Below are 24,315 nucleotides of genomic sequence, written 5' to 3'. Positions count from 1 at the left end.
CTCTTCCCTTCTCTCTCTGCTTTCCCCCTGCTTGCATGCTCTCTATCTCTAAAAAATAAGTAGTCTTTAAAAGTAAATAAATAGATAAAAGGAAGTGGGGATCCAAGGGCAGTGGGACACGTGATTCCATAAGGCAAAAAAGCACCAGGACTGGGGCTGCACAGGAATAAAGTATGCTGTGTCCTCGAACTTCACCTTTTCTTTTCTTGCTCTTCCTTTTCTATTTTGTGGGATGCGACGTACGTTGAAAAGAGATGGCAACAGCGATGTAGGAGCTTGACAAATTCTAGCATGGCCTCCTCCCTAGACATGCTCCCCAGGGCTGCCCATTCTCTCCTGCAGGGAAGAACAAGGAAAGTCATTACCTCCTCTTCCTAAGAGAGTAAGACTATGATTTAATTTCAACCTAAATGTGAACAATTCTCAATGACAACTAAGATGCAGAATGATTCTACCATCAACAAAGGGCTCCAAACTCGAGTTTCAACAAAGATGGCACGACTGATACACTAAATTAGACACGTCACACACAAGTCACACTCACTGCCGGAAACTATGCTTCAGCTGCGCTGCTGCTCATTCCCATATGAGCAAAAGGATATCTGAGTCTGACCTTCCTCCTATCACATTTTAGTCTTAACTGAATACAGCTCTCAGGGCATTGTTTTCTATCACAACTCTGTTCATCCCAGTAAGAAAATCAGTGACTGTATTTTAAGTGGCTGCTTTTAATGTCACTTGGGAAGAATCAAATGAAGTTGTCCTTGTCTTATGTTCATAATCAGACGAGTAAACTTCTTCCACATTATTTACCCATAAACATCTCCAAGCCAAAAACAGATACACATCTGAAGATTCCAGACACTGCAAGCAAAAATGGCTGTTTCAGTCTTCCTCTACGCTAAGGAACCAGCTGTCTGCATCTTAACCAATTTACTTCGTGCTCTTCTCAACACTATGCTCACTAAGGTCATTATACAACAAAACACGGTTACCTCCTGTCATTCCCCAACACATCAAAGAATCCAACCTCAGGACAAGTGTCTGGATTATATGGACCCATAAGAACCTGCTTATGCAGTGCCACAAGCTTCAGTTTTTCCTCATAAGTTGGATGAAAGGCTTTGCCATCTTTTTCTGTAAGATAAAGAAACATGAAAACAATTAGAATTGGCAAAAATGTATTTTTCGGTGTTCTATTCTGAAAGTCCCTTATAAGGAAACGTCACACACTGCCTGTGATGGATACAAATCTTATGGTGACATTTATATTTCAAATATTAAATTGTAATAGTTGGAGCTCAAGACAGAAACCCTTTATGCAGGGATCTTTTTTTCGCCCATGAAGCCAAGCACCGACATTCATGCTCAAACTTCTACTGAGAAACCCATCTGTCAAGCTAACAGTCAGATACACAAACTGTTCTGCTGACATCTTCTACACTTATCAGAGACTGTGTAACAATCGTTTTCTAAAAGTTTAAGAAATAATTTTGTATCAGACACTTTTAAGATGATCACGCCTAAGAGGTAATGCATACCTTGAAAGGTCACAAACTGCAGCGTGATGCGGTGAAGGGACTCTAAAACGAGGTCAAAAACAAAAAACAAAAGCTCTGACCTCCTCTCAGACCCTTCCTATCTGTGACACCCCTCAAACTCTCAGTCACTGCTCCTCCCAAGGTAATGGGACAGCGGCAATGACAGCTATCAGAGCCTTCTCCCTCCTCCACAGCATGCTTGGCTCTGGCAGGTTTCTAACTGGCAATGGAGAGTGAAGCCAGCTTTGACCTGTGAAGACTGGGCTGCCATCAACACTCAACGCTGCATATAAATGGGAGCTGGTAACATGGGAAATCCTGAGAGAACAGTGCTGCTTCTCTGATAAATGGTAGCATTAATTATTGACTGGTTCTAATAAGAGACTGCCACTTAAAAAAAAGGTAGTACCTATTGCCTACATATTTTATCCATGCATAAAGTAGTCACCAAAATAAAATCACTGATGAGACAAGAATGTGGGTTAAAGGTTATGAACAGGAAACTTGGAGGAGAAAAAAAAAAACAGAAGTTGCCAAGGAGCATCCCAAGATTCTAGACTTCACAAGTCAAGGAAATGCGAAAGGTTTTCCATTACATACCAAAGCCTCTGCCATCACAAAGCTCAAACAAAGTCAGGTAACATGGAGAGCTGTTAAGAATGGGACAAAGAGGTACCCACTCTCCCATACTAATTTGAAAGTATACACTGTTAGTTATCTTGGAAGGCAATTTAGCAATTTATCTCAACACTAAAAATATGCATGCCCCATGACCCAGTCACTCCAATTCTTGTGATCCACCCGTGATCTGTCCTGAATACACAGAGGCAGGGGGATACAGTGGTTTTCTTGCTATCATAAACAATTTACAAAGTTCCTCAATAAAGAAACTGCTAATATGCTATAATATATCATATATTATATATGTATTTATTTACATATTTATTTATGTATTTATTTTATATTATATAACATATATTTATAAAATATATAATATATTTTATATATTATATAATATAAACTGCTATAATGTGATATATTCAGACTGTGGTATAAATGAAGCAATTATAGGAAATACTAAGTGACAAAGCAAGTTGCAAAAAACAATACAGGATCACAGCACACAATCTATGCCATCCATTCAAGCACTCCCCGCCCATATGCTTTAACATCTCTAAAATCAGATTGGGCTTGACAGTCTGGTATTCTACAGTTAAAAGAGCAGTTTTCCTTTCTTAATAATAGCATGTACAAAAAAAAAGCATGTACAATAATAGTGATTCTTAGAATTGATAAAACCCTAACACATAAACACACCTACACGTGTATTCCCCAGGGACCCTTACATGAAGGTAGATGCAAATAGCAAAATCTGGGAGTCACAACAACAAGAGACTAAAGGAGTCTCTTTGAGAACTGAAGCCTTACTTGCGACATCCAAACCTTTCCAGGGCAAAGGTGTGGAAGAACAAACCTAACTGTGAAGAGTGAATGCCTGCCTCTAGGGAAAGGACTGGCAAAATGACTGGACGGGGACTGAAGAGGAGTTTCCTTCCCATTTATGTACGCTTGAATTGTTTTTCTGGCAGAACAAACTCATGCAATACTTAGCAAAAATAAATATTAAGAAAAGACAAACCTGTGGCACTGACCTTACCTGATAAAAATTGAAACAATTCAGCAGCCTGTGGACCTGCCATCTGTCTTTGCTACTGAGCAAACAGTATCACTAGACAATTAGTATCAAGGGCAGTAACTTCCTCTAAAGCTTTTTGAACAGGATTATCATAGCTCTGTATTTACTAAGAAAAGGCAACTCCCACTTCAAAATCCAACACTTAGAATGCTATTTCATTTAATGGAGAGTAAACAGTTTTTTGTTTTTTTTTTTTTTTTTTTAAGATTTTATTTATTTATTTGACAGAGAGAGATCACAAGTAGGCAGAGACGCAGGCAGAGAGAGAGAGGAGGAAGCAGGCTCCCTGCTGAGCAGAGAGCCCGATGCGGGACTCGATCCCAGGACCCTGAAATCATGACCTGAGCCGAAGGCAGCGGCTTAACCCACTGAGCCACCCAGGCGCCCCACATTTAATGGAGAGTATAAAAAGTATTTTTACATTCATACTTTCAACTTAATACATACTGAGCCCAAGTGTAAATTCACTGCCATCATGTAACTTACAAATTATTGAGGTTTAATTAAAAATTTATAATATGCAATACTGTAAACAGCTGTAGCTAGGTGCACATTTTTTTTTAAAGGTTTGTTTATTTATTTATTTGACAGACAGAGAGACAGCAAGAGAGGGAACACAAGCTGGGGGAGTGGGAGAAGCAGGCTTCCTGCTAAGCAGGGACCCCGATGCAGGGCTTGATCCCAGGACCCTGGGATCACGACCCCAGAAGGCAGATGCTCAACGACTGAGCCACTCAGGTGGCCCTAAGTGCATATTTCAGGTAGATATTTACTGTAAACAAAGTACAACCATCACACTGAGATAAAGAAAATATTTTATCTTTTAAAAGATTTTATTTGAGAGAGAGAGAGAAAGCACAAGCAGGGAGACGGCCGAGAGAGCAGGAAACCCAACTGAGAGGAGAGCCCCACACAGGGCAGCAGATGCCCATGAGGGTCTCGATCAGAGGACCCTGAGATCATGACCTGAGCAGAAAGCAGATCCCTAACTGAAAAGATTATTTCAGAGCTTACTTCTGACCTTGGAAGAAAATAGATCAAAAGATAATGAAGTAGGGGCACCCGGCTGGGTCAATGGGCTAAAGCCTCTGCCTTTGGTTCCGGTCGTGATCCCAGGTTCTGGGATCAAGCCCCACATCTGGCTGTCTGCTCAGCAAGGGGCCTGTTTCCTCCTCTCTCTCTGCCTACTTGTGATCTCTGTCAAATGAATAAATAAAATCTTAAAAAAAAAAAAGATAATGAAGTAGCATTATAAAAGTAGTAGTATTAAGATAATGTTTCAACTCCTTAGGCTAGGCTGGAAGTTGAATTAAATTCCATCACAGTCTATAATCAAGATAAAGCAAGGGGCGCCTGGAGGGCTCCTTCTCTCTCTCTGGGTCACCTCTCTGCCACCTACTTGTGATCTCTGTCTGTCAAATAAATAAATAAAAATCTTTAAAAAAATAAAAATCTAACTATTCAACAACACAACACTTAAATTACAATAATCCAGGAAACAGAATACACAGCTGTTAAAAAGACATTTATAAGGGCTACAAAGCATTTCAGAGAACAGATCTATGATGTATTAACTAAAGTAAGTAAAATGAAAAATTATATATGTTTACATAAAATTTATGTATGTTTAGAATTATATAGAAATGCCTAAAATGTGGCCAAAGACCCACAGAGAACATAGAAAGATAAAATTTCAAGGATTTGGGTGAGCAATTTATACATACTATAGATCTTCCTTTTAAAAAATTACAGTTAATGGGCACCTGGGTGGCACAGTTGGTTCAGTGTCTGACTCTTGATTTCGGCTCAGGTCATGATCTCAGGGTCTTGGGATCAAGCCCCATGTCAGCTTGTGCTGGGGGTGGAACCTGCTTTAGAATCCCCCTCTCCTTCTCCCAACCCCCAACCAGGAGCCCCATTCTCTCTCCCCCTCCCTGTCTGCCCCTATACTCCCTTTCTCTAAACTCATTCATTAATTTAAAATTACAGTTAAGATTTTTTCTCATAAAACTAGCTACTTAGAACCCTATTGCTAAAATGTGTAAAACAGGGGTGCCTGGGTGGCTCAGTGGGTTAAAGCCTTTGCCTTTGGCTCAGGTCGTGATCCCAGGGTCCTGGAATCGAGCCCCGCATTGGGCTCTCTGCTCAGCAGGGAGCCTGCTTCCCCATCTCTCTCTCTGCCTACTTGTGATCTCTGTCTGTCAAATAAATCAATAAAATCTTTAAAAAAAAAAAAATAAAATGTGTAAAACAACAGTGGCTACTTTGGGCTACCATTTACCAAAAAGCCTTTCCTTAATTTTGAAGATGTGCATAACCATCCTTAACCATCTTCCTTCACTTTGTACAAATTAACCACCAAAACTTTTCTTGTACTAATTATGTCACAGGTAATTATCAGAAACAGCCCAGGGGCACCTGGCTGATTCAGTCGGTGGGGCACGTGACACACTTGATCTCAGGGTGTCAGTTGGGGTTAAAAACTTAAAAAAAAAAAAAAAAAAAAGAAAGAAAGAAAGAAAGAAAGAAACGAAACATAGACCAGAACAATGTTCTTCTCACTTTCACCAACTTGTGATGATTTGAAGAACAGTTCTATTAGCTGAAATTTAAATAAGGAGGCTGGGGTTTGTTGTGTTTTTTTTTAAGATTTTATTTATTTATTTGACAGAGAGAGAGAGACAGAGAGACGAACAAGCAGGGGAATGGCAGGCAGAGGGAGGGAGAAGCCGGCTCCTGCTGAACAAGGAGGACCCTGGGATCATGACCTGGGTTGAAGGCAGCCGTTTAACCGACTGAGCCACCCAGGTGCCCAAGAAGGCTTTTTATTTGTTTTTATTTTTCATTTTTAAGATTTTGTTTATTTATTTGACAGAAATCACATGTAGGCAGAGAAGCAGGGGGAAGCTGGCTCCCTGGTGAGCAGAGAGCCCAATGCAGGGCTCGATCCCAGGACCCTGGACCATGACCTGAGCTGAAAGCAGAGGCTTTAACCCACTCTGCCACCCAGGCGCCCTCAAGAAGGCTTTTTAAAAAAGATTTTATTTAGGTGCCTTGTTCGCACAGTAGATAGAGCATCAGTCTCATAAAAAAGATTTTATTTATTCATTTGCCAGAAAGAGACACAGTGAGAGCGGGAACACAAGCAGAGGGAGTGGGGGAGGGAGAAGAAAGCTCCCAGCTGAGCAAGGAGCCCAATGTGGGGGCTTCATCCCAGGACTCCCTGGGATCATGACCCAAGCAGAAGTCAGATGCTTCACTGACTAAGACCCCCAGGTGTCCCGGTTTTTGTTTTTTTAAAACAACCAAAAAGGAAGTATTCTAACGACATCATTTTTCTGGAGCCTTGTAAAAAGAAATTATGCGCTGGTGACTCAAGAATGAAGGTGCAGTGAGCCTGAAAAATAGGAGGGGCAGAGCACTTGGCACAAGCTTCCTGCTTTGTTCAGTCAGTATTTTAGGGATTTTTTTTCCCTTGGATGGGGGGAGGGGGGGACCACACCACGACACCCAGATTCTATGAAAGTAGTAGCCTTGACCTAAGTAAATGCAAATAAAGATAAAATCAGGCAGAAACTTAACTCACTGAAGACCAAACACTTTCCTGCTAAGTCATGTAATATCATGTAAATATAATGTAATACAGGAATTTTCACACCTACATACAAATTCGTATTTGCTGCAGGGAGAGGATTTGAAACCAACAGATAAGAAAAAGAAAAAGAAATCAACAGGTTTTTAGCCTATGACTACACCACAGTTATTTTAATGGAGTGGGGGGAGGGCCCAGAGGGGTTTGGTGAGTAAACAAGGAATCTGTACTCAAATGGGTGAGTTTCAGGATTTCTGAGAGTCATTTTAACATCTGCCCTTTTTATGCCTGATGGAATTAAGAATATACTGCCAATTCATTAGGGATTTTTCAAAAGAGGAATGAGTATGTTTTGGGGTGTCTGGTTGGCTCAGACAGCAGAGCATGGACTCCTGATCTCAGGGTTGAGATGGAGCCAGACACTGGGTACAGAGATTACTTAAAAATAAAATCTTTAGGGGTGCCTGGGTGGCTCAGCAGGTTGGGCATCTGCATTCAGCTCAGATCATGATCCCATGGTGCTCTCTCTCTCACTTCTTCACTCGCTCTCAAATAAATAAATGAATAAATTTTTAAGAGATTTTATTTACTTATTTGACACAAAGAGAGAGAGAGACAGCGAGAGAGGGAACACAAGCAGGGGGAGTGGAAGACTGAGAAACAGGCCTCCTGCTGAGTTGTGGGGGCAGGGGTCAGTTGATTCCAGGACCCCGGGATCTTGATGTGAGTTGAGGGCAGAGATGATGAGCAACTCAGGCGCCCAATAAATAAAATCTTTAAAGGGGGGGTGGTGGTGATACGTTTTAAGTGTTAGTTCTGGTCAAGCAGTCAAATCTGTTTACCACCATGAACCCCAATACCAAGCATCACACTTGGTTCACTAGTACCACTAAAACCATGCCCAACAAACCTCACTAAAGAAAAAGTTAACTTTATAGGTCCATTTCTGCCAGAATTAGCAAAACAGTACATCCATTCTTAGGAATTGTACTGGCATTTCCACAGAATCATTTACATACTTGTTAGTTTAAAAACTGTTCCATTATCTTTAAACTCTATTACTGGATCTTTAAGTTAATCATCATTCAGGTTGGGGACAAAATTTATCTAAAACAAAAACAAAAAACCCACAACAATACAAAGAAAAGGAAACACACCAAAATGTTAACAATAATAGTTACTTCTAAAAGACTGGATTACAGATTTTTTTATTCCTTTTTTATTTTCCCAAAATTTTCTTCATTACGAATATGTACCTTCATATTAAATACATACACACATTTTTTCTTTTAACAACCATTTTTTAAAAAGTCAAGACAAGGGACGCCTGGGTGGCTCAGGTCATGATCCCAGGGTTCTGGGATGGAGCCCTCCATCGGGCTCCTGCTCAGCACAGAGCCTTGCTTCTCCCTTTCCCACTCCCCCTGCTTGTGTTCCCTCTCTGGCTATCTCTGTCAAAAAATTACATTAAGAAGAAAAAAGAAAGGCAGACAAGTTGGGCGCCTGTAGGCCTGTAGGACTCAGTCATTGGAGCATTTGCCTTAGGCATAGGTCATGATCCCAAGGGTCTTGGTATCAAGTCCCAGTTCTGGCTCCCTGCTCAGAGGGGAGTCTGCTCTTCCCTCTCCCCCCACCTCATGCAGGCGGCACGCTCTCTCCCCCCAACCCCTATGAAAATAAATAAAATCTTAAAAAAAAAAAAATAAGTCAAGACAATGTATTTTTCAGTCTTTGAGACAAGGTTAACAGATCAATTATTCTCCAGAGGAACATAGAAAACACAGGAGGGTGTGCAGATAATCCCTGCCACCCTAAGTACAGGGCAGCCCACACTGTGCTGATGTTCTCAACTTAAAAGAAAATGCAGAAAATGAAAACCCTTCACCATCTACACCAGTAGGTATAAGCTAAAAAATTACATCTATTTTACTCTTCAGATAGCTCTGGTTCACATCCCAGGATTCGTTATCTTTAGTTTTCTGAGTTAGATGAGAATCATTTTCTTCTGAACCATTTTTGGATCTATGAGTATTAAATATGCTTAACAGTAAAGTTATAAATACCATTAACTACATTTAGAAAAGGCCATGCTGAAACTCAAAAAACTTTAACCAGGGCCATATTCCTACAGGAAAGTTCTATTTCAGTCCTGCCAGAAAGGGATAGACAGGCATCATCCCAGGTTCCTGCACTTGCAGTTTAACGATTACAAAGTTATACTCAGGGGCGCCTGGGTGGCTCAGTGGGTTAAAGCCTCTGCCTTCAGCTCAGGTCATGATCCCAGGGTCCTGGGATCAAGCCATGCATCGGGCTCTCTGCTAGGCAGGGAGCCTGCTTCCTCCTCTCTCTCTGCCTGGCTCTCTGCCAAATTAATCTTTCTGTCAAATAAATAAATAAAATCTTTAAAAAAAAAAAAAAAGCACACAGTTATATTCAATTTGGAATTCTGCTTTCCACAGCAACCAAAAAGACAAACCTAAATTATGACTCGAAAGTAACTGCACAGCTATTTTTCAGGTACCCACGTGTACAAACACAGCAACGAGAAGCAGACAGTGACCAGTTCTACCACCTAAGGGACGCAAAGCCAGTCGTTCTCATTTGAATGGACTGAAGGAGATTGCCTGCTGGCATCGGTCCAGCAACAATTTTTTTTTTAAAGATTTTATTTTATTTATTTGACAGAGAGAGATCACAAGTAGACAGAGAGGCAGGCAGAAAGAGAGAGAGGGAAGCAGGCTCCCTGCTGAGCAGAGAGCCCGATGCGGGACTCGATCCCAGGACTCTGAGATCATGACCTGAGCCAAAGGCAGCGGCTTAACCCAATGAGCCACCCAGGTGCCCCTGCAACAATTTTTTTAAAAGTTCTTTTTCTTTAAAACCAATAAAAGCCATGTTCAAGGAGACAGATTAATAGGGGTCAGCAAACTGGACCAACTCTACCTATAGCTGTTTCTGAAAGATCTGTGAGCAAGAATGGTTTTTATTTTATTTTATTTATTTATTTATATATTTTAAAGGGAAGAGGAGCAGAGGGAGAGGAAGAGCAAGAATTTTAAGCAGGCTCCACCAGGCCCAGCGTCGAGCCTGATGCAGGGGTCTAACTCATGAGAAATCAAGAGTCTGATGCTTAACCGACTGCGCCACTCAGTCACCCCTAAAGACTGTATTTTTTTTTTAAGATTTTATTTATTTATTTGACAGACAGAGATCACAAGCAGGCAGAGAGGCAGGCAGAGAGAGAGGGGAGGAAGCAGGCTCCCTGCTGAGCAGAAAGCCCAATGTGGGGCTCCATCCCGGGACCCTGGGATCATGATCTGAGCTGAAGGCAGAGGCTTTAACCCACTGAGGCACCCAGGCGCCCCTAAAGATTGATTTTTTTTTAAATTTTTTTTTTAAAGACTTTATTTATTTATTTGACAGAGAGAAATCACAAGTAGACGGAGAGGCAGGCAGAGAGAGAGAGAGAGGGAAGCAGGCTCCCTGCTGAGCAGAGAGCCCGATGTGGGACTCGATCCCAGGACCCTGAGATCATGACCTGAGCCGAAGGCAGCGGCTTAACCCACTGAGCCACCCAGGCGCCCTGATTTTTTTTTTAATATTTTATTTATTTATTTGACAGGCGGAGATCATAAGCAGGCAGAGAGGCAGGCAGAGAGACAGGCAGAGAGAGAGGAGGAAGCAGGCTCCCTGATGAGCAGAGAGCCCGATGCGGGGATCGATCCCAGGACTCTGGGATCAGGACCTGAGCCTAAGGCAGTGGCTTAACCCACTGAGCCACCCAGGCGCCCCTAAAGATTGTATTTTTAAGTAACCTCTACACCCAGCGTTTGAACTCACACCCCCAAGATCAAGAGCTGCATGTTCCGCTGACTGAGCCAGCCAGGCACCCCTGACCTTTATGTTTTCTGAAGGGTGTAAATCAACAACAAAAAGCAAAACTGAACACACAAAAAAGAATGAACATGAACACAGACCATATGTGACCATTAAAGCCTAAAATACTATCTGGTCTTTTTAGGAAAAAAGTTTGCTGACTCTGAACTAGAAGAAGTAAGCTCAAAAGCCAAATGGTTTCTAGGTATTTTTATTCTTTTTAAATCAAATGTAATTAATTGCTTCTTGGCCTTTTGGCTAAGATCAAGTGTAAATCAAATGTAATTAAAAGGACAGAAAACATAAACTTCTAGCTAAACATGGTGGATTAAATACACACAGTCAGCGCTGATCCTCAAAGAGGCCTCAAAGAAAAGGGATATGGAAAGCCATTTAGAGAACCCCACGAGGGTTCAGGAAGTGAAGGCTGCAGGTTCTTGAAAAGCTGGAATTTAGGGACGCTTGGATGGCTCAGTGGGTTAATGCCTCTGCCTTCAGCTCAGGTCATGATCCCAGGGTCCTGGGATTGAGCCCCACATCGGGCTCTCTGCTTAGCAGGGAGCCTGCTTCCTCCTCTCCTTCTGCTTGCCTCTCTACCTGCTTGTGATCTCTGTCAAATAAATAAAATCTTAAAAACAAAACAAAAAAAAAAGCTGGAATTTAGATGGAGACAAGAATGCTGGCTGAAACTCTTAAGAAGCAGGTACTCCTCCGTCCCACTGCTTGGCAACCCCAAGCATGCAGATGGCCACCGCGCCCCAACTTCAGCAGAGGGCTGATGTTTACTGGAGAACCTGAATCACAGATGCTCCAGATGGGAGGACACCAGGCTGGGAGTAAGTGCAGGACTACAAACAGAGAAATAGAAGTTTCTCTAGTAAATGGGAAACAACTCCCAACCACACTCCCTTCTCCTGCCTGGTTCCTAAATGCTGACAATTAAGCCCATGTGCCAGGAAGCAGGCCAGAGTATTTGCAGGAATAAAAAACCTCCAGTTACGGATCTGAACCACACTGGTGTTTGAGGGCTCCCCTATGCAACCTCTGCCTCTTCACCCTACCGTAAAGGTCTCTGCTCAAGGTTAAAATCAGCTGCTCAGTGTTTTTACCCTTCTATACAAATAAATACCCTCGTGTTACCTGACATTTGAGAAAGCTTCCAACATGGAAAAAAAGTCTAAAATTTTAAAGAGTTTGTTTAATTTATTTGAGAGAGAGAGAGAGAGAGTGTGTGTGTGTGTGTGTGTGTGTGTGTGTGTGTCTGAGGGGATGCAGAGGGAGACAGAATCTCAAGCAGAGAATCTCCATGCTGAGTGTGGAGCCGGATGCAGGGCTGGATTCCATGAGCCTGAGATTATAACTAGAGCCAAAACTAAGCCCAACCAACTGAGCCACCCAGGCCCCCCAAAAGAAATTTTTTTTTTTTTTAGAGATTTTATTTATTTATTTGACAGAGAGAGACCACAAGTAGGCAGAGAGGCAGGCAGAGAGAGAGAGGAGGAAGCAGGCTCCCTGCTGAGCAGAGAGCCCGATGTGGGACTCGATCCCAGGACCCTGAGATCATGACCTGAGCTGAAGGCAGTGGCGTAACCCACTGAGCCACCCAGGCGCCCCCCCAAAAGAAAATTTTAAAATAAAACATAAAACTAAATTTGCATTTAATATCCTCAGAGACAGAAACTGATGTGGCCATTAAGCAAAACAAGGCACCAGGAAGAAAGACAATTTAGAGAAATTTAGAAATTTAGAGGAAAAAAAAAAACTCTTGGAAATGTAAAAGCAAATTTAAAAATGTAAAAACAAATTTTTTTTTTTAAGATTTTATTTATTTGACAGAGAGAGATCACAAGTAGGCAGAGAGGCAGGCAGAGAGAGAGAGAGAGAGAGAGAGAGAGAGGCAGGAGGAAGCAGGCTCCCTGCCTAGCAGAGAGCCCGATGTGGGACTCGATCCCAGGACCCTGAGATCATGACCTGAGCTGAAGGCAGAGGCTTAACCCACTGAGCCACCCAGGCGCCCGTAAAAACAAATTTTTAAAAACCTTTCATAGGCTGGAAAATAGTTGAGACTATCTCTTAAAAGGCAGCAAAAAGACAAAAATGGAAATCATAACAGAATTAAAATTCAATTCAGAAGATCCAATAGCCGATATTAACAGTATCAGAGTGTGAAGACAGGAAAAAAGAGGGGAAATGATCATGAAATAATTCAAGAAAATTTCCCAGAAATGAAGGATGCAGGTTTAGAGACTAGAAGGACTACTGAACTTTGAACATAATCGTTCAAAAAAATTAAATAAACAGAAAGACAGTAACAGAAATTCTTGAACACTGGAGATAAAAAAAAAAAATTCTAAAAACTTCTAGGAAGAAAAATAGGTGACATACACAGGACCAGGAATAAGAAAGACTACATACATCTTTTTTTTTTTTTTAAGACTTGATTTGACACAGAGATAGAGAAAGAGAACATAATCAAGGGGAGCGGAAAAGGGAGAAGCAGGCTTCCCGCTGAGCAGGGAGCCCAGTGCAGAGCTCAATCCCAGGACCCTGAGATCATGACCCAAGCCAAAGGCAGTTGCACCCCAAGACTACAGACAACTTAAGAGTATGAATACTGAAAGCTAGAAAACAATGGACTAATACTGTGAAATTCTGGGGGGACCCCTTTTGAACTTTTGACCTCCAGAACTGTGAGACAGCATGTGCAGTCTGAACTCACTAAATTTGTGGCAGTTTGTTACAGCAGTAATAGGAAACTAATGCAATACACAAAACACATTTTTTCCAAGCAACTAAAAATAGAAATGGCTTCTAAATTATGTTCTTATTAAATTCAATAGTACTTAACTTTACAGTTCTAATAAGGCAGCATAATTTGACAATAGTATTATAATCACAGTTCCCAAGCCCAAAGCTCTGAAAGATCGACGTTAAGTCCCTTCCACCTGACATTAATTATACAAAGGGTTTTTAGTCTCACACCTCAACTGCTAGAGTAAGTTTACACAGAAACTGTATTCTTCTCTTCTCTCTGGAGAGTAAGGTAGAGGATGTAAGGAAGTATTTTATTGTACCTTCTATGGTCTGTGATGAAATGAAGCCATACAATCTGCGAGTCGGAGAGGCCATTCACCGTCAGTGACTGAACTGCACAACCAAAGCCCGAATCCCCTCTGCATCTCCACGTGGCCTACAATACCCTGTTACTGCACACACAGTGTAAAAAAGACACCTATGACGACATCAGTAACCTCAAGAAGGAGAAAGAGAAAAGCACAGAGTTTCTATATGCTGTGGAAGTTAACAGTTTAACCTAATACAGCTATAAAGTATTCTATGTAAGCTTCATGGTAACCACAAAGAAAAAACCTGCAGCAGATACAAAGAAAATAAAAAAAATAATAATAAAAAAAAAGGAATCAAAGCCTACCCACTTTGCGATTGCTAACTTACCCTTGAGCAGGTCCATGGAATGGGAACATTCTAGTACGTTTCTGCGTGGCTGTGGTTTTTAGTTCTTTATTCTGACTTAACCTCTCACATTTCCATCCATAGGGTCTATTTCCAGTCCTCAGCGTTAAGTAAAACACACTTAACCATTAAGACCTCAAAAGCCACAAAATACCCATCACGTCTGCCCTGAGTTCTCTACTCCGGGCTGAGCATTGGTAGCTCCTTCCCTCGCATCTTCCGAAGACCTACATTTACATCCCCGCTCTATTCAGTACATAATAGGGACTACTCACTTAACCTTTCTGAGCCCCAGTTTTGGTACCAATAAAATGGAGGTACCTTCCCCATTTTTGTGAGGGTCAGATAAAATGTGTTCCAAAGTCCTGGTGGAGCGCCAGACGCCAACGGCGCAGCCACCAGCACTCATGTGAATTCCCGCACCCAGACCACTTCTGGACCAGCTCCACTTACCTTCAACCCCACAGGACAATGCCTCAAATTGAAAACATTATCCAGGGACTGTCTGATCTGTGCAGAGAAGAGAGCAAGACCATCTCTCTCCTCCCTCATCCTAGATACCGTATTTCCACCAAACCAGTCTAAGATCAAACCTGTTTGCTCTCATGGCCCTAACACACTGCTGACTCCCAAAGAATATACTTTGAGTAAAATCCATCTTTTAGAAATATAAAATTAAAACCGCATCTCTTCCATGCTGGAATGAGAAAAATTCGATTGATAAATTTTTATATTACTTGTAAGAAAGTATAACACAATGCGGTATTTCTGAGTCAATGACTGTAAAACATTGGCCTAGCATGTACTAAGTGCTTACTTAATAAAAGCTCACTCCTCCCCCCAATTAATTCCACACACCCTGTAATAAATTCCTGGTAATCTTTCCTCCTTAACAACATAAGCAGAATATCAACGGCCAGGCACTTGGCTGAGAATTTATATATATAATTTCCTGTAGCTCTTCCAACAACCCTTGAGTAAAGGAAGGCACTGAATTTAAGAAACTGAGTGGCAGAACTAGAAAAAGGACCCTAGACGGGCTTTTTCCAGAGCTCAACTTCCTAAATCCTGAGCCAGAACGGATCTCATGTAGTGAACAGACAAAAGCATAGTTGTCCTCCCCTATCCATGAGGGATACATTCCAAGGCTTACCGTGGATGCCTGAAACCGTGGATGGTACCAAACCTGATACCTAGTGTGCTTTCTCCTACATATATCTATCTATAATAAAGCTGAATTTATAAAAATTAGGCACAGTAAGACAGGAGTAATAAAACAATAACATACTCTGTAATAAAAGTTAAGTGAATGTGGTCTCTCTCAAGATATCTTACTGTTCTGTCCTCACCCTTATTACGGCAGATGATAAAATGCTTCCATGACAGATGAGACGCCGTGAGGTGAGGACGCCAGATGTGTGACCCAACGTTAGGCTACTACCCATCTTCTGACATTCGGTCAGGAGGTGATCACAGGCTTCTGGACTGCAGCTAACCACCAGGAAGAGCAAAAGCACGGATAAGAGGGAAACTACTCTTAAACATTATCTCCTTCTGGGGGTTGGTTACCAGAGTATGTACATTTTGGGAAAGTTCATCACATTCTACACCTATCATCCGTGTACTCCTCCGAATGTGTATTCGACAAACAGGAAGCTTCCACTGATGTTAAAATCACTTATATTAAACACACAGAGATATAGACACACATGTATAAATGTATTCTTGAGTCCAGTCTTCATGAGAAACCTTCAGTTCAGCTCAAATTTAATATGAACTAGCATATTTAAAAAATGAGATACCTAAAAGGTATCACTCTTCTCTTCTTTTTTTTTAATCCCCTCACCCTGAGATATTACTATTCTTAGTGGCTGTAATTTCTTTCCTATTTTTTTTTTTTAAATAAAGATTCTACTTATTTATTTTAGAAGAGTGAGAGAGCAAGCATCCAAGTTGGGGGGAGGGAGAGGGACAAGCAGACTCCACGCTGAGCAGAGCCGGACGTGGGGCTCGAAGACCCGAAGATCAGGACCTGAGCAAAAATCAAGTCTGATCCTTAACGTCCTGAGCCACCCAGGCGCCCCTAGCAGTTACAATTTAATTGTCTCTTGGGTCTAGAAGTCCTCCTATAGTATTACACGCTATGTCTAAAGGTAAAGATAATGAAAAAGAAGGAAAAAATAAACTCAAAATTTAACAGATGGTTGATAGTAATAGTTAAACTTGAAATTATCTGAGGCAAAAAAGAAAAAAAAAAAAAAAGAAAGAAATTATCTGAGGCCAGACCACTGAAGTCCAAGAGGCACACACTAATTACCCATAAGTTACCAAAGAATAATTTACACCTCTACGTTTTTAAAAAACCTTAATGGGGCATTCCTCCATGCTGTTGTAAATGCATGCCTAAAGGAGACAAAAGGAAACAACCACTTCGGCCCGTCCACCTGACAGCCTCTCTGGAAGCAGTAACACACTGAGTGTACTAAGGACTATAATCACCAGAACTGCTCCTGGAAACACATCAAGTCCAGAAAGACCCTGAGTCTAAGACTTAAGTTCCTCCTAATTCAACTGCAGCTTTTATATACCGTATGCTCAAAAATACCCCCCCAACACACACCCTTGATGTGTCTACTGAAAAGGCCTAGAAATAATGACCAATCCAGCAGTAACAAGCACCCACTCCCATCACCCAGATTACTTCTCTTCAAATGCTATTTCCCACAAATGGGAACCATGTCTCCTTGGACAAATGGCTGATGATTCCTGCTGAAGCAGGAAATGTGTTAGAATAACCTGGAATATTCCTCCTCTCTCTCTCTCTGCCTGCCTCTCTGCCTACTTGTGATCTCTCTCTGTCAAATAAATAAAAAAATCTTAAAAAAAAAAAAAAGGGGGGGGGGCGCCTGGATGGCTCAGTGGGTTAAGCCGCTGCCTTCGGCTCAGGTCATGATCTCAGGGTCCTGGGATCGAGTCCCGCATCGGGCTCTCTGCTCAGCAGGGAGCCTGCTTCCTCCTCTCTCTCTCTCTGCCTGCCTCTCTGCCTACTTGTGATCTCTCTCTGTCAAATAAATAAATAAAATCTTAAAAAAAAAAAAAAAAAAGAATAACCTGGAATATCTTATCATACCAGATAGCAAGGAAGCTATGAAAAATTACCAGTCATGTCAAAGGAACTTAAGAGCCAACCTGACAAGGCTCCCACTTGTTAAAGATGGTACTGAGCATCGATAAGAACTTAAAATACATACATACATACATATATATATATATATATATATATATATATATATATATATATATGTATGTTTAAAAGCACAAGTACCTAAAGACAATATAAAAACTGTCACATGTTAAGGCCACCAGAGAAACAACTCATTATTCTGGAAACTAATAAAGGCAAAGCATTTTTCCTTTCCTGTTTGAATTTATACTCCACACCAAATAGTATATGCAGGAATATATTCCAGGAAAAACAGACATTTAGAGTATCACCATTTTTCAATCCCCAATGAATTAACACATCCATTTTCAATTTACAAGAGTTAAAAAAAATCATTACACTAGCTAAATGCAGGCCTCCCAAAAGATCTAATATTGTACTAGTAGCAGTGGGATTCAGCATGTCAATATTTTGATGAGCACATTTACTTCAGTCCTTTGGAGGCAATTTCCACCCCATTACATTCAGAATTTTAAACCTGATAGTATCATGTAGGAATTCAGAGTAGATGGTTCTCTCACACTTCGTTCCTCCAGGTCTCTAAAGAGACTCGATAATATGATCGTGTATAGAAAAACGGTATGAATCTATCCATTAGCCCTTAATATTTCCAAGCAAATTTATTTAAAAAGTTCCAAAATGAGGGGGTGCCTGGGTCATTCAGTGGGTTGAACATCTGTCTTCACCTCAGGTTATGATCTCAGGGTCCCAGGACTGAGCCTCGCATCGGGTTCCCTGTTAAGCAGGGAGCTTGCCTCTCTCCCTCTCCCCACCTCCCACTCTGTGCTCTCTCAATAAAAATCTTAAAAAAAAGATTTTATTTATTTGAGAAAGCAAGCACAAGTGCAGTGAGGGTCAGAGGTAGAAGCATACTTCCTGCCAAGCGAGGAGCCGGATGTAGGACTCGATCCCAGCACTCTGGGATTATGACCCAAGCCAAAGGCAAATGCACAATAACTGAGTACCCAGGTGCCCAAATCTTTTTTAAAAAAATAAAATAAAAAAGGAGCACGTGGGTAGCTCAGTGAGTAAAAGCCTCTGCCTTCAGATCAGGTCATGATCCTGGGGTCCTGGGATCAAGCCCCGCATCGGGCTCTCTGCTGGCAGGGAGCCTGCTTCCCCATCTCTCTCTCTGCCTACTTGTGATCTCTGTCAAATAAATCAATAAAATCTTTAAAAAATAATAATAAATAAAATAAAATAAAAAATAAATAAAACGTTCCAAAATGTAATAAGGCAACAGGATAGTAATTCTAAATATTTCCCTCAGAACACAATCAGAAAAGGCGGGGTTTCTATTCACTTGTCTCCTATAGCAGGAAAACCTCTTGGGAAGACCTCTTTGGAATCCAAGTTGAGAATCAACCCTGCCTCTTACTAGTAACTGATGCAGGTCCCTCAAGTTCCCTTACTAAGAAGCCAGAACACCACCCTCCCTAGAAGGTCTGCAGAGGATTACATGGAGTAATGTATATTACACATGATATTATCTCAAAGCAATACCTCACATACTGGGGTTAATACTCTAGAATTTTATTTTTTTTTTAAGATTTTATTTATTTATTTGACAGAGATCACAAGTAGGCAGAGAGAGAGAAGGAAACAGGCTCCCCGCTGAGCAGAGCACCAATGCGGGGCTCAAACCCAGGACCCTAGGATCATGACCTGAGCCGAAGGCAGAGGTTTTAACCCACTGAGCCACCCAGGTACCCCAATACTCTGGAATTTTAAATGAATGCAACCATCTAACAGCTTCATGTAATGAGGAAATAAAATATTAGACCAGGAAACATTCACCCCCAAAGACTCTAAAAACCAAAATACCACTCCTCAGGTTAGCTCCATCCAAGAAGTATAAAGGCTATAATAAAACCAACCAATATGTCCTTACCCAAAGAGCTCAGAACACCAGCTGAGGTCTGCTAAGCTAGAATCTGGCAAGTTGGCTCTGCCCTGTAAAAACTTTCAATGGTTCTTCACTGTCACTGACAAAAAGGCTATTTACAATGGCATTCAAGTCCCTCTGTGGATCTGACACCAACGTGCCTTTCCAGCTCTATCACACTGCTTCCTATTTTCCATTTCCCATCACACGCCTTGTCCTTTCATGGCTCTTGGCTGTACCCCTCTCTCTGGAATGGCATCTGCCCCTTCCATCCTTCACACTGTATTGTGACTGTCATTGGGTCTTTAACTTCTCTTTTGGACCCTAAGCTCCTTAACAGCAAAAAGGAACATACATGAAGTGGTAACCTAACATGAAACTTCATCCAGAATAAGATCAAGAGCCACATGCTTGGGTGCCTGGGTGGCTCAGTGGGTTAAACATCTGCCTCGATGGGGTCATGATCCCAGAGTCCTGGAATTGAGTCCTAAACCGGGAAATCCCTGCTCAGCAGGGAGCCTGCTTCTCCCTCTCCCTCTGCCTGCTGCTCCCCCTGCTTGTGTGCTCACTCTCTCTCTCAAATAAAAATAAAAATTAAAGGGGCACCTGGGTGGCTCAGTAGGTTAAAGCCTCTGCCTTCGGCTCAAGTCATGATCTCAGGGTCCTGGAATGGAGCCCCACATCAGGCCCTCTGCTCAGTAGGGAGTCTGCTTCCCCCTCTCTCTCTCTGCCTGCCTCCTTGTGATCTCTCTCTCTGTCAAATAAATAAATTTATTTATATTTATATATATTACATATATTATGTTTATATATATCAGTTATATTTATTTATATAAAATAAAAAGTTTAAAAAAATAAATATTTTGGGGGGGGAGGGGGTTTGGGAGAAGGGGGTGGGATTATGGACATTGGGGAGGGTATGTGCTTTGGTGAGTGCTGTGAAGTGTGTAAACCTGGTGATTCACAGACCTGTACCCCTGGGGATAAAAATATATGTTTATAAAAAAATAAAAAAGTAAAAGTAAAAAAAAAAAAAAGTAAATAAATAAATAAATAAATAAATAAATGTTTTTTTAAAAAAGAGTCACATGCTCTACCGAGCCAGCCAGGCATCCCAACAATGTTTTAAGTTTGAACAGTAAGAATGCTAACTTACCGGGCACGTGGGTGGCTCAGTCATTAAGCAGCGGCCTTCCACTCAGGTCATGATCCCAGGGTCCTGGGATCAAGGCCCACATCAGGCTCCCTGCTCGATGAGAAGCCTGCTTCTCCCTCTCCTGCTCCCCCTGCTTGTGTTCCCTCTCTCTGTGTCAAATAAATAAATAAAATCTTAAAAAAAAAAAAAAAGCTAACTTACTTTCACCCCAATTTTTATCTATTATTTTACTTTTACCTGCATAAAATTAAGAGGTAGTTGACATAATGGGTTCAGTCACTAGCCTGTGACCACTGTGACAGGGATGGAACGAGAAACAGGATTCATAATTCCCAATCTAAGTTATTTTCAATGGATAGCCATGCTCTCAAGACTCATATTTATTCCACAGTGGAAGATAAAATTTAGTATCATTTCTGATTCTTGCTGAAATTCTGGTACAGAAAAACACAAAACAGTGATCTTTTAAAAATCCTTATAAAACTGATAAGAATGTCAAGTATCTCCCTCTGCCTGCTGCTCCCCCTGCTTGTGTGCTCACTCTCCCTCTCAAATAAAAATAAAAATTAAAGTGACACCTGGGTGGTGCCCAGGGGATAATTTGCACATTAAAACAAAGTCAGCAACACCTGACTCACATACTTTCCATAATTCTTCTTACTGCTTCTAGACTTCCCCCTCAGCCCTTAGGCATCTCTTATCCTAAGGGCCTCATCATGGCCAACTATGTAATGATCCACGCAGAAAGGTAGCTCTAATTGCTACACTGCTATTTCTCCTTTAAGTATTTGAATACTGCTCTGAGAGCTTAACTTAGGAAGTGAATGAACCATACCTATCAATGCAGCTTTTTTCTCTAAGGTCACTGGTAACTAGGCCCCTACCCCCAATTACAGATTCCCTAAGGACTCCTACTACTTACTCAACAAGCATGTTAAAATGATGTCAGCTTTAGACCAAATCCTAAACCTGAGACATCAAATTTCATCTAAACTAGCTGCTTTACACACACACACACACGTGGAAACAGAGTTTGGAACAGAAAACCAAGAGGTCTTGGAGTTTACATGGTAAACAGAATCCAGGGCCTCCTGACTCCCAAAGCAATGCTAAATTTACTGCACATTATTCAGTGTATTTATCTTTCAAAGAAAAGACCACCACTTTCAAATAAGATAGGCTCAGAAGATAAAATGACCTTTTTTTAAAAATTCTGTTTGTTTTTTATTTTTTAAAGATTTTCTTTTATTTATTTAACAGAGAGAGGAGAGAGATCACAAGTAGGCAGAGAGAGAGAGGGAAGCAGGCTCCCTGCTGAGCAGAGAGCCAGATGTGGGGCTCCATCCCTGGACCCTGAGATCAGGACCTTAGCTGAAGGCAGAAGCTTAACCCACTGAACCACCCAGGCACCCCAACCTTTATTTTTTTGTTAGTCACTTGGCAAAAACTAAGATAAAAAGTGGGTCCTTTTCACGTTTGTGCTACTACATAATCTTGCTGAACACTGGAAAAGTAAGTCCCAAGAATAAAAATTTGAAGTAAAATGTAGTTATACAAATTGTATAGCAAACACCAGATTTTTATATAAGTGGTAATGTATCACCACCACAGGAAACACTAAATTCAAACCAGTGACCTAAGGGTCAAGTGATCCAAACCCTATTAGCTATCACCAATTCCCCAAGCAGGCCAGTGCATGGAAAGCTAACTCCCTGTCCAATGACAATGAATATTTCAAGGGTAATCTTTTTAATAAAAAAATACAATGAGGGGCACCTGTGTGGCTCAGTGGGTTAAAGCCTCTGCCTTCAGCTCAGGTCACCATCCCAGGGTCCTGGGATCGAGCCCCACATCGGGCTCTCTGCTCAGCAGGGAGCCTGCTTCATCCTCTCTCTCTGCCTGCCTCTCTGCCTACTTGTGATCTCTGTCAGATAAATAAATAAAATCTTTAAAAAAAAAATACAATGAATGTGGAATAAGCGAATGTTCTAGAAATTTAGAAAAGACTTTCATTAGTTTGCAGTTATTTAGGGAGAGAACAAATAACTTTCGCATGTATCACTACAATAACTATACAACTTCAGTTACTAAAGTATGTGTTGCACTTCAAAAGGAACTCCCTTTGGGCGAGGTGTCATAAATACGCTGTTCCGGAATGCATACGAAACCTAGCAACCACTTTTAAAGTTTCATTCTGTCGAAGATTTGCCCCTCAAAATCCAAGTATCTCTAAGAATTAAACTAACTGGCTTCTCATCAGTCTTTCCCACTGAAAAGATCATGTGACTGGTATGACCACCAGTGAATCACCGATTAAAACACACACACACTCTCTCGTGCTCCAAGGCGAGACATTTTACAGTTAATTCTGCAAGAAACAAGAGGGTACTTTTAGGCCTTAAGTGAGAATTTACTCTTGCACACTGTTTCCAAGGTACAATTTAAGCATCTAGAAGTTACTAGAACATAGTGAGCATCCCTTCCCTTTAGAGGCTGATTAGCCAGGGGGGACCTATTAGCTTAATATCTCCTCCTCTCTACCTCATCAAAAGTGCCAGGTTAGCAAGTTCTATCCGGAGTTTACGGTTCCGCAGAACGACTGGAAAGAACCTGTGGGACGATTTCTTCCTGCCCCGAAAAGGGGTAAAAATCGGTGGAGTCTGATGTGCCTACCATAGGAAACAAGAAAAGGAATGCGACAGGAAAAAGAAGAAGGAAAAGAACATACAAAAAGTCATCCCAGAACGGATCCTCTGCGAGAGAAATGGCTCATTCTTCACCCCGGTCATGGAAACCCAAGAAGCTCAACTGGGTATAACGTCCCGTAACCTCCGGGAGGCAGGGCTCGAACTACTACACTGAGGTTCCAGGCCCTTCAGGGGTGTGACCCAGCGACCGGTGACAAACTTCGGGGACCCCCAAGGACGGAACTTTCTCCGGTCGCCGCGGCCCGGGCGAGCGAGGCGGGGACTGGCCCGGTCACGCTCTGGCCACGGCCCCGGGTCGGATTTGCCCGGGCGGCCGAAGCGGGGGTGGGGCCGGGCGGTCTCACCTTTGAAGAAGCGCAGCGCCAGGCCGTACAGCTCCTCCAGGCCGAAGCCCCAGCGCTGCTCCAGCCGCCGCGCCTCCTCCGCCGCGCCCCCGGCCGCCGCCTCCCCGAGCTCCGGCTGCTCCCCGGCGGCGCCCGGTCCCCGGCCTGTCCCCGGCGGCGAGGGCGGCGGCAGCGGTGGCGGCAGCAGCGGGGCGCCCTCTGCGCCGGGCCGCTCCTCCGGGTCCGGGCTCAGCGTGAGGCCGTCAACGGAGACCTCGAGTCGCTCTGCGTTCAGCACCGCCGCCATCTCCGGCTGCTGCACCTCCTCGGCGGGGACAGGCGGCGGCCACGTATCGACTTCCTGCTGACCTCTGACCTCCACTTACGGACGCCGGAACTTCCGCCGCTGAGAAGGATCTCAGGCTCCAGGAGAGGTGCTGAGGCTCGTGCCCCGCCCCTCAGCGACCCCCAGCCCCGCGGGCCCCGCCCCTCCGGCCCCGGTCCTCACTCGAGCGTTGTTCTCCCACGTTTTCCCCTCCCGCGTCCTCCACCAGCTGCGGTCGGAGCGGGGCCCGCGGGCCTGGGGGTCGCAGAGAGGCGGGGCCCGCGTGGCTGGGGGGTCGCCGGAGGGCGGGGCCCTCGGGGTGGGGGTCGCCGAGGGGCGGGCCGGGGTGACTGTGGGCTGGCGCCCTACGCTCCAGGCCCAGACCCTTCCCGCGTGTGGGGTCGTGGACTTCCCGGAACATGCCCCCCACTTTGACTCGGTCTTCACTGCAACGCTGAGGAAATGCTGGGCGAATGACTGTTTTTAGGAGGAAGCTGAGGCTTAAGAGAAATCATTGGC

At 42.7% G+C, this 24,315-nt stretch overlaps 1 protein-coding gene across 2 annotated transcripts in view; it reads right to left on the bottom strand.

The window, feature by feature from the left end:
- Nucleotides 1-23,870, bottom strand: part of ACBD3 (acyl-CoA binding domain containing 3) — a 41,373-nt gene extending 17,503 nt beyond the window's left edge. Inside the window, exons 1-3 of one of the 2 annotated variants that reach the window (XM_082704426.1) lie at nucleotides 23,493-23,870; nucleotides 996-1,137; nucleotides 196-336 (exon numbers count right to left, since the gene is read on the bottom strand). In XM_082704426.1, coding sequence (XP_082560552.1) covers nucleotides 196-336; nucleotides 996-1,137; nucleotides 23,493-23,778 — 569 coding nt within the window. In that variant the 5' untranslated portion in view covers nucleotides 23,779-23,870. The remainder of the gene's footprint in view (nucleotides 1-195; nucleotides 337-995; nucleotides 1,138-23,492) is intronic. The other variant, XM_082704427.1, reaches the window with a different exon arrangement.
- Nucleotides 23,871-24,315: the final 445 nt, after the last annotated feature.

The sequence above is a fragment of the Mustela nivalis genome (genome assembly GCF_964662115.1).
Source record: "Mustela nivalis genome assembly, chromosome: 16".
Taxonomy (NCBI): domain Eukaryota; kingdom Metazoa; phylum Chordata; class Mammalia; order Carnivora; family Mustelidae; genus Mustela; species Mustela nivalis.
The sequence above is the reverse complement of the archived record's forward strand: the minus strand, read 5'-3'. Positions and strand labels throughout refer to the sequence as shown.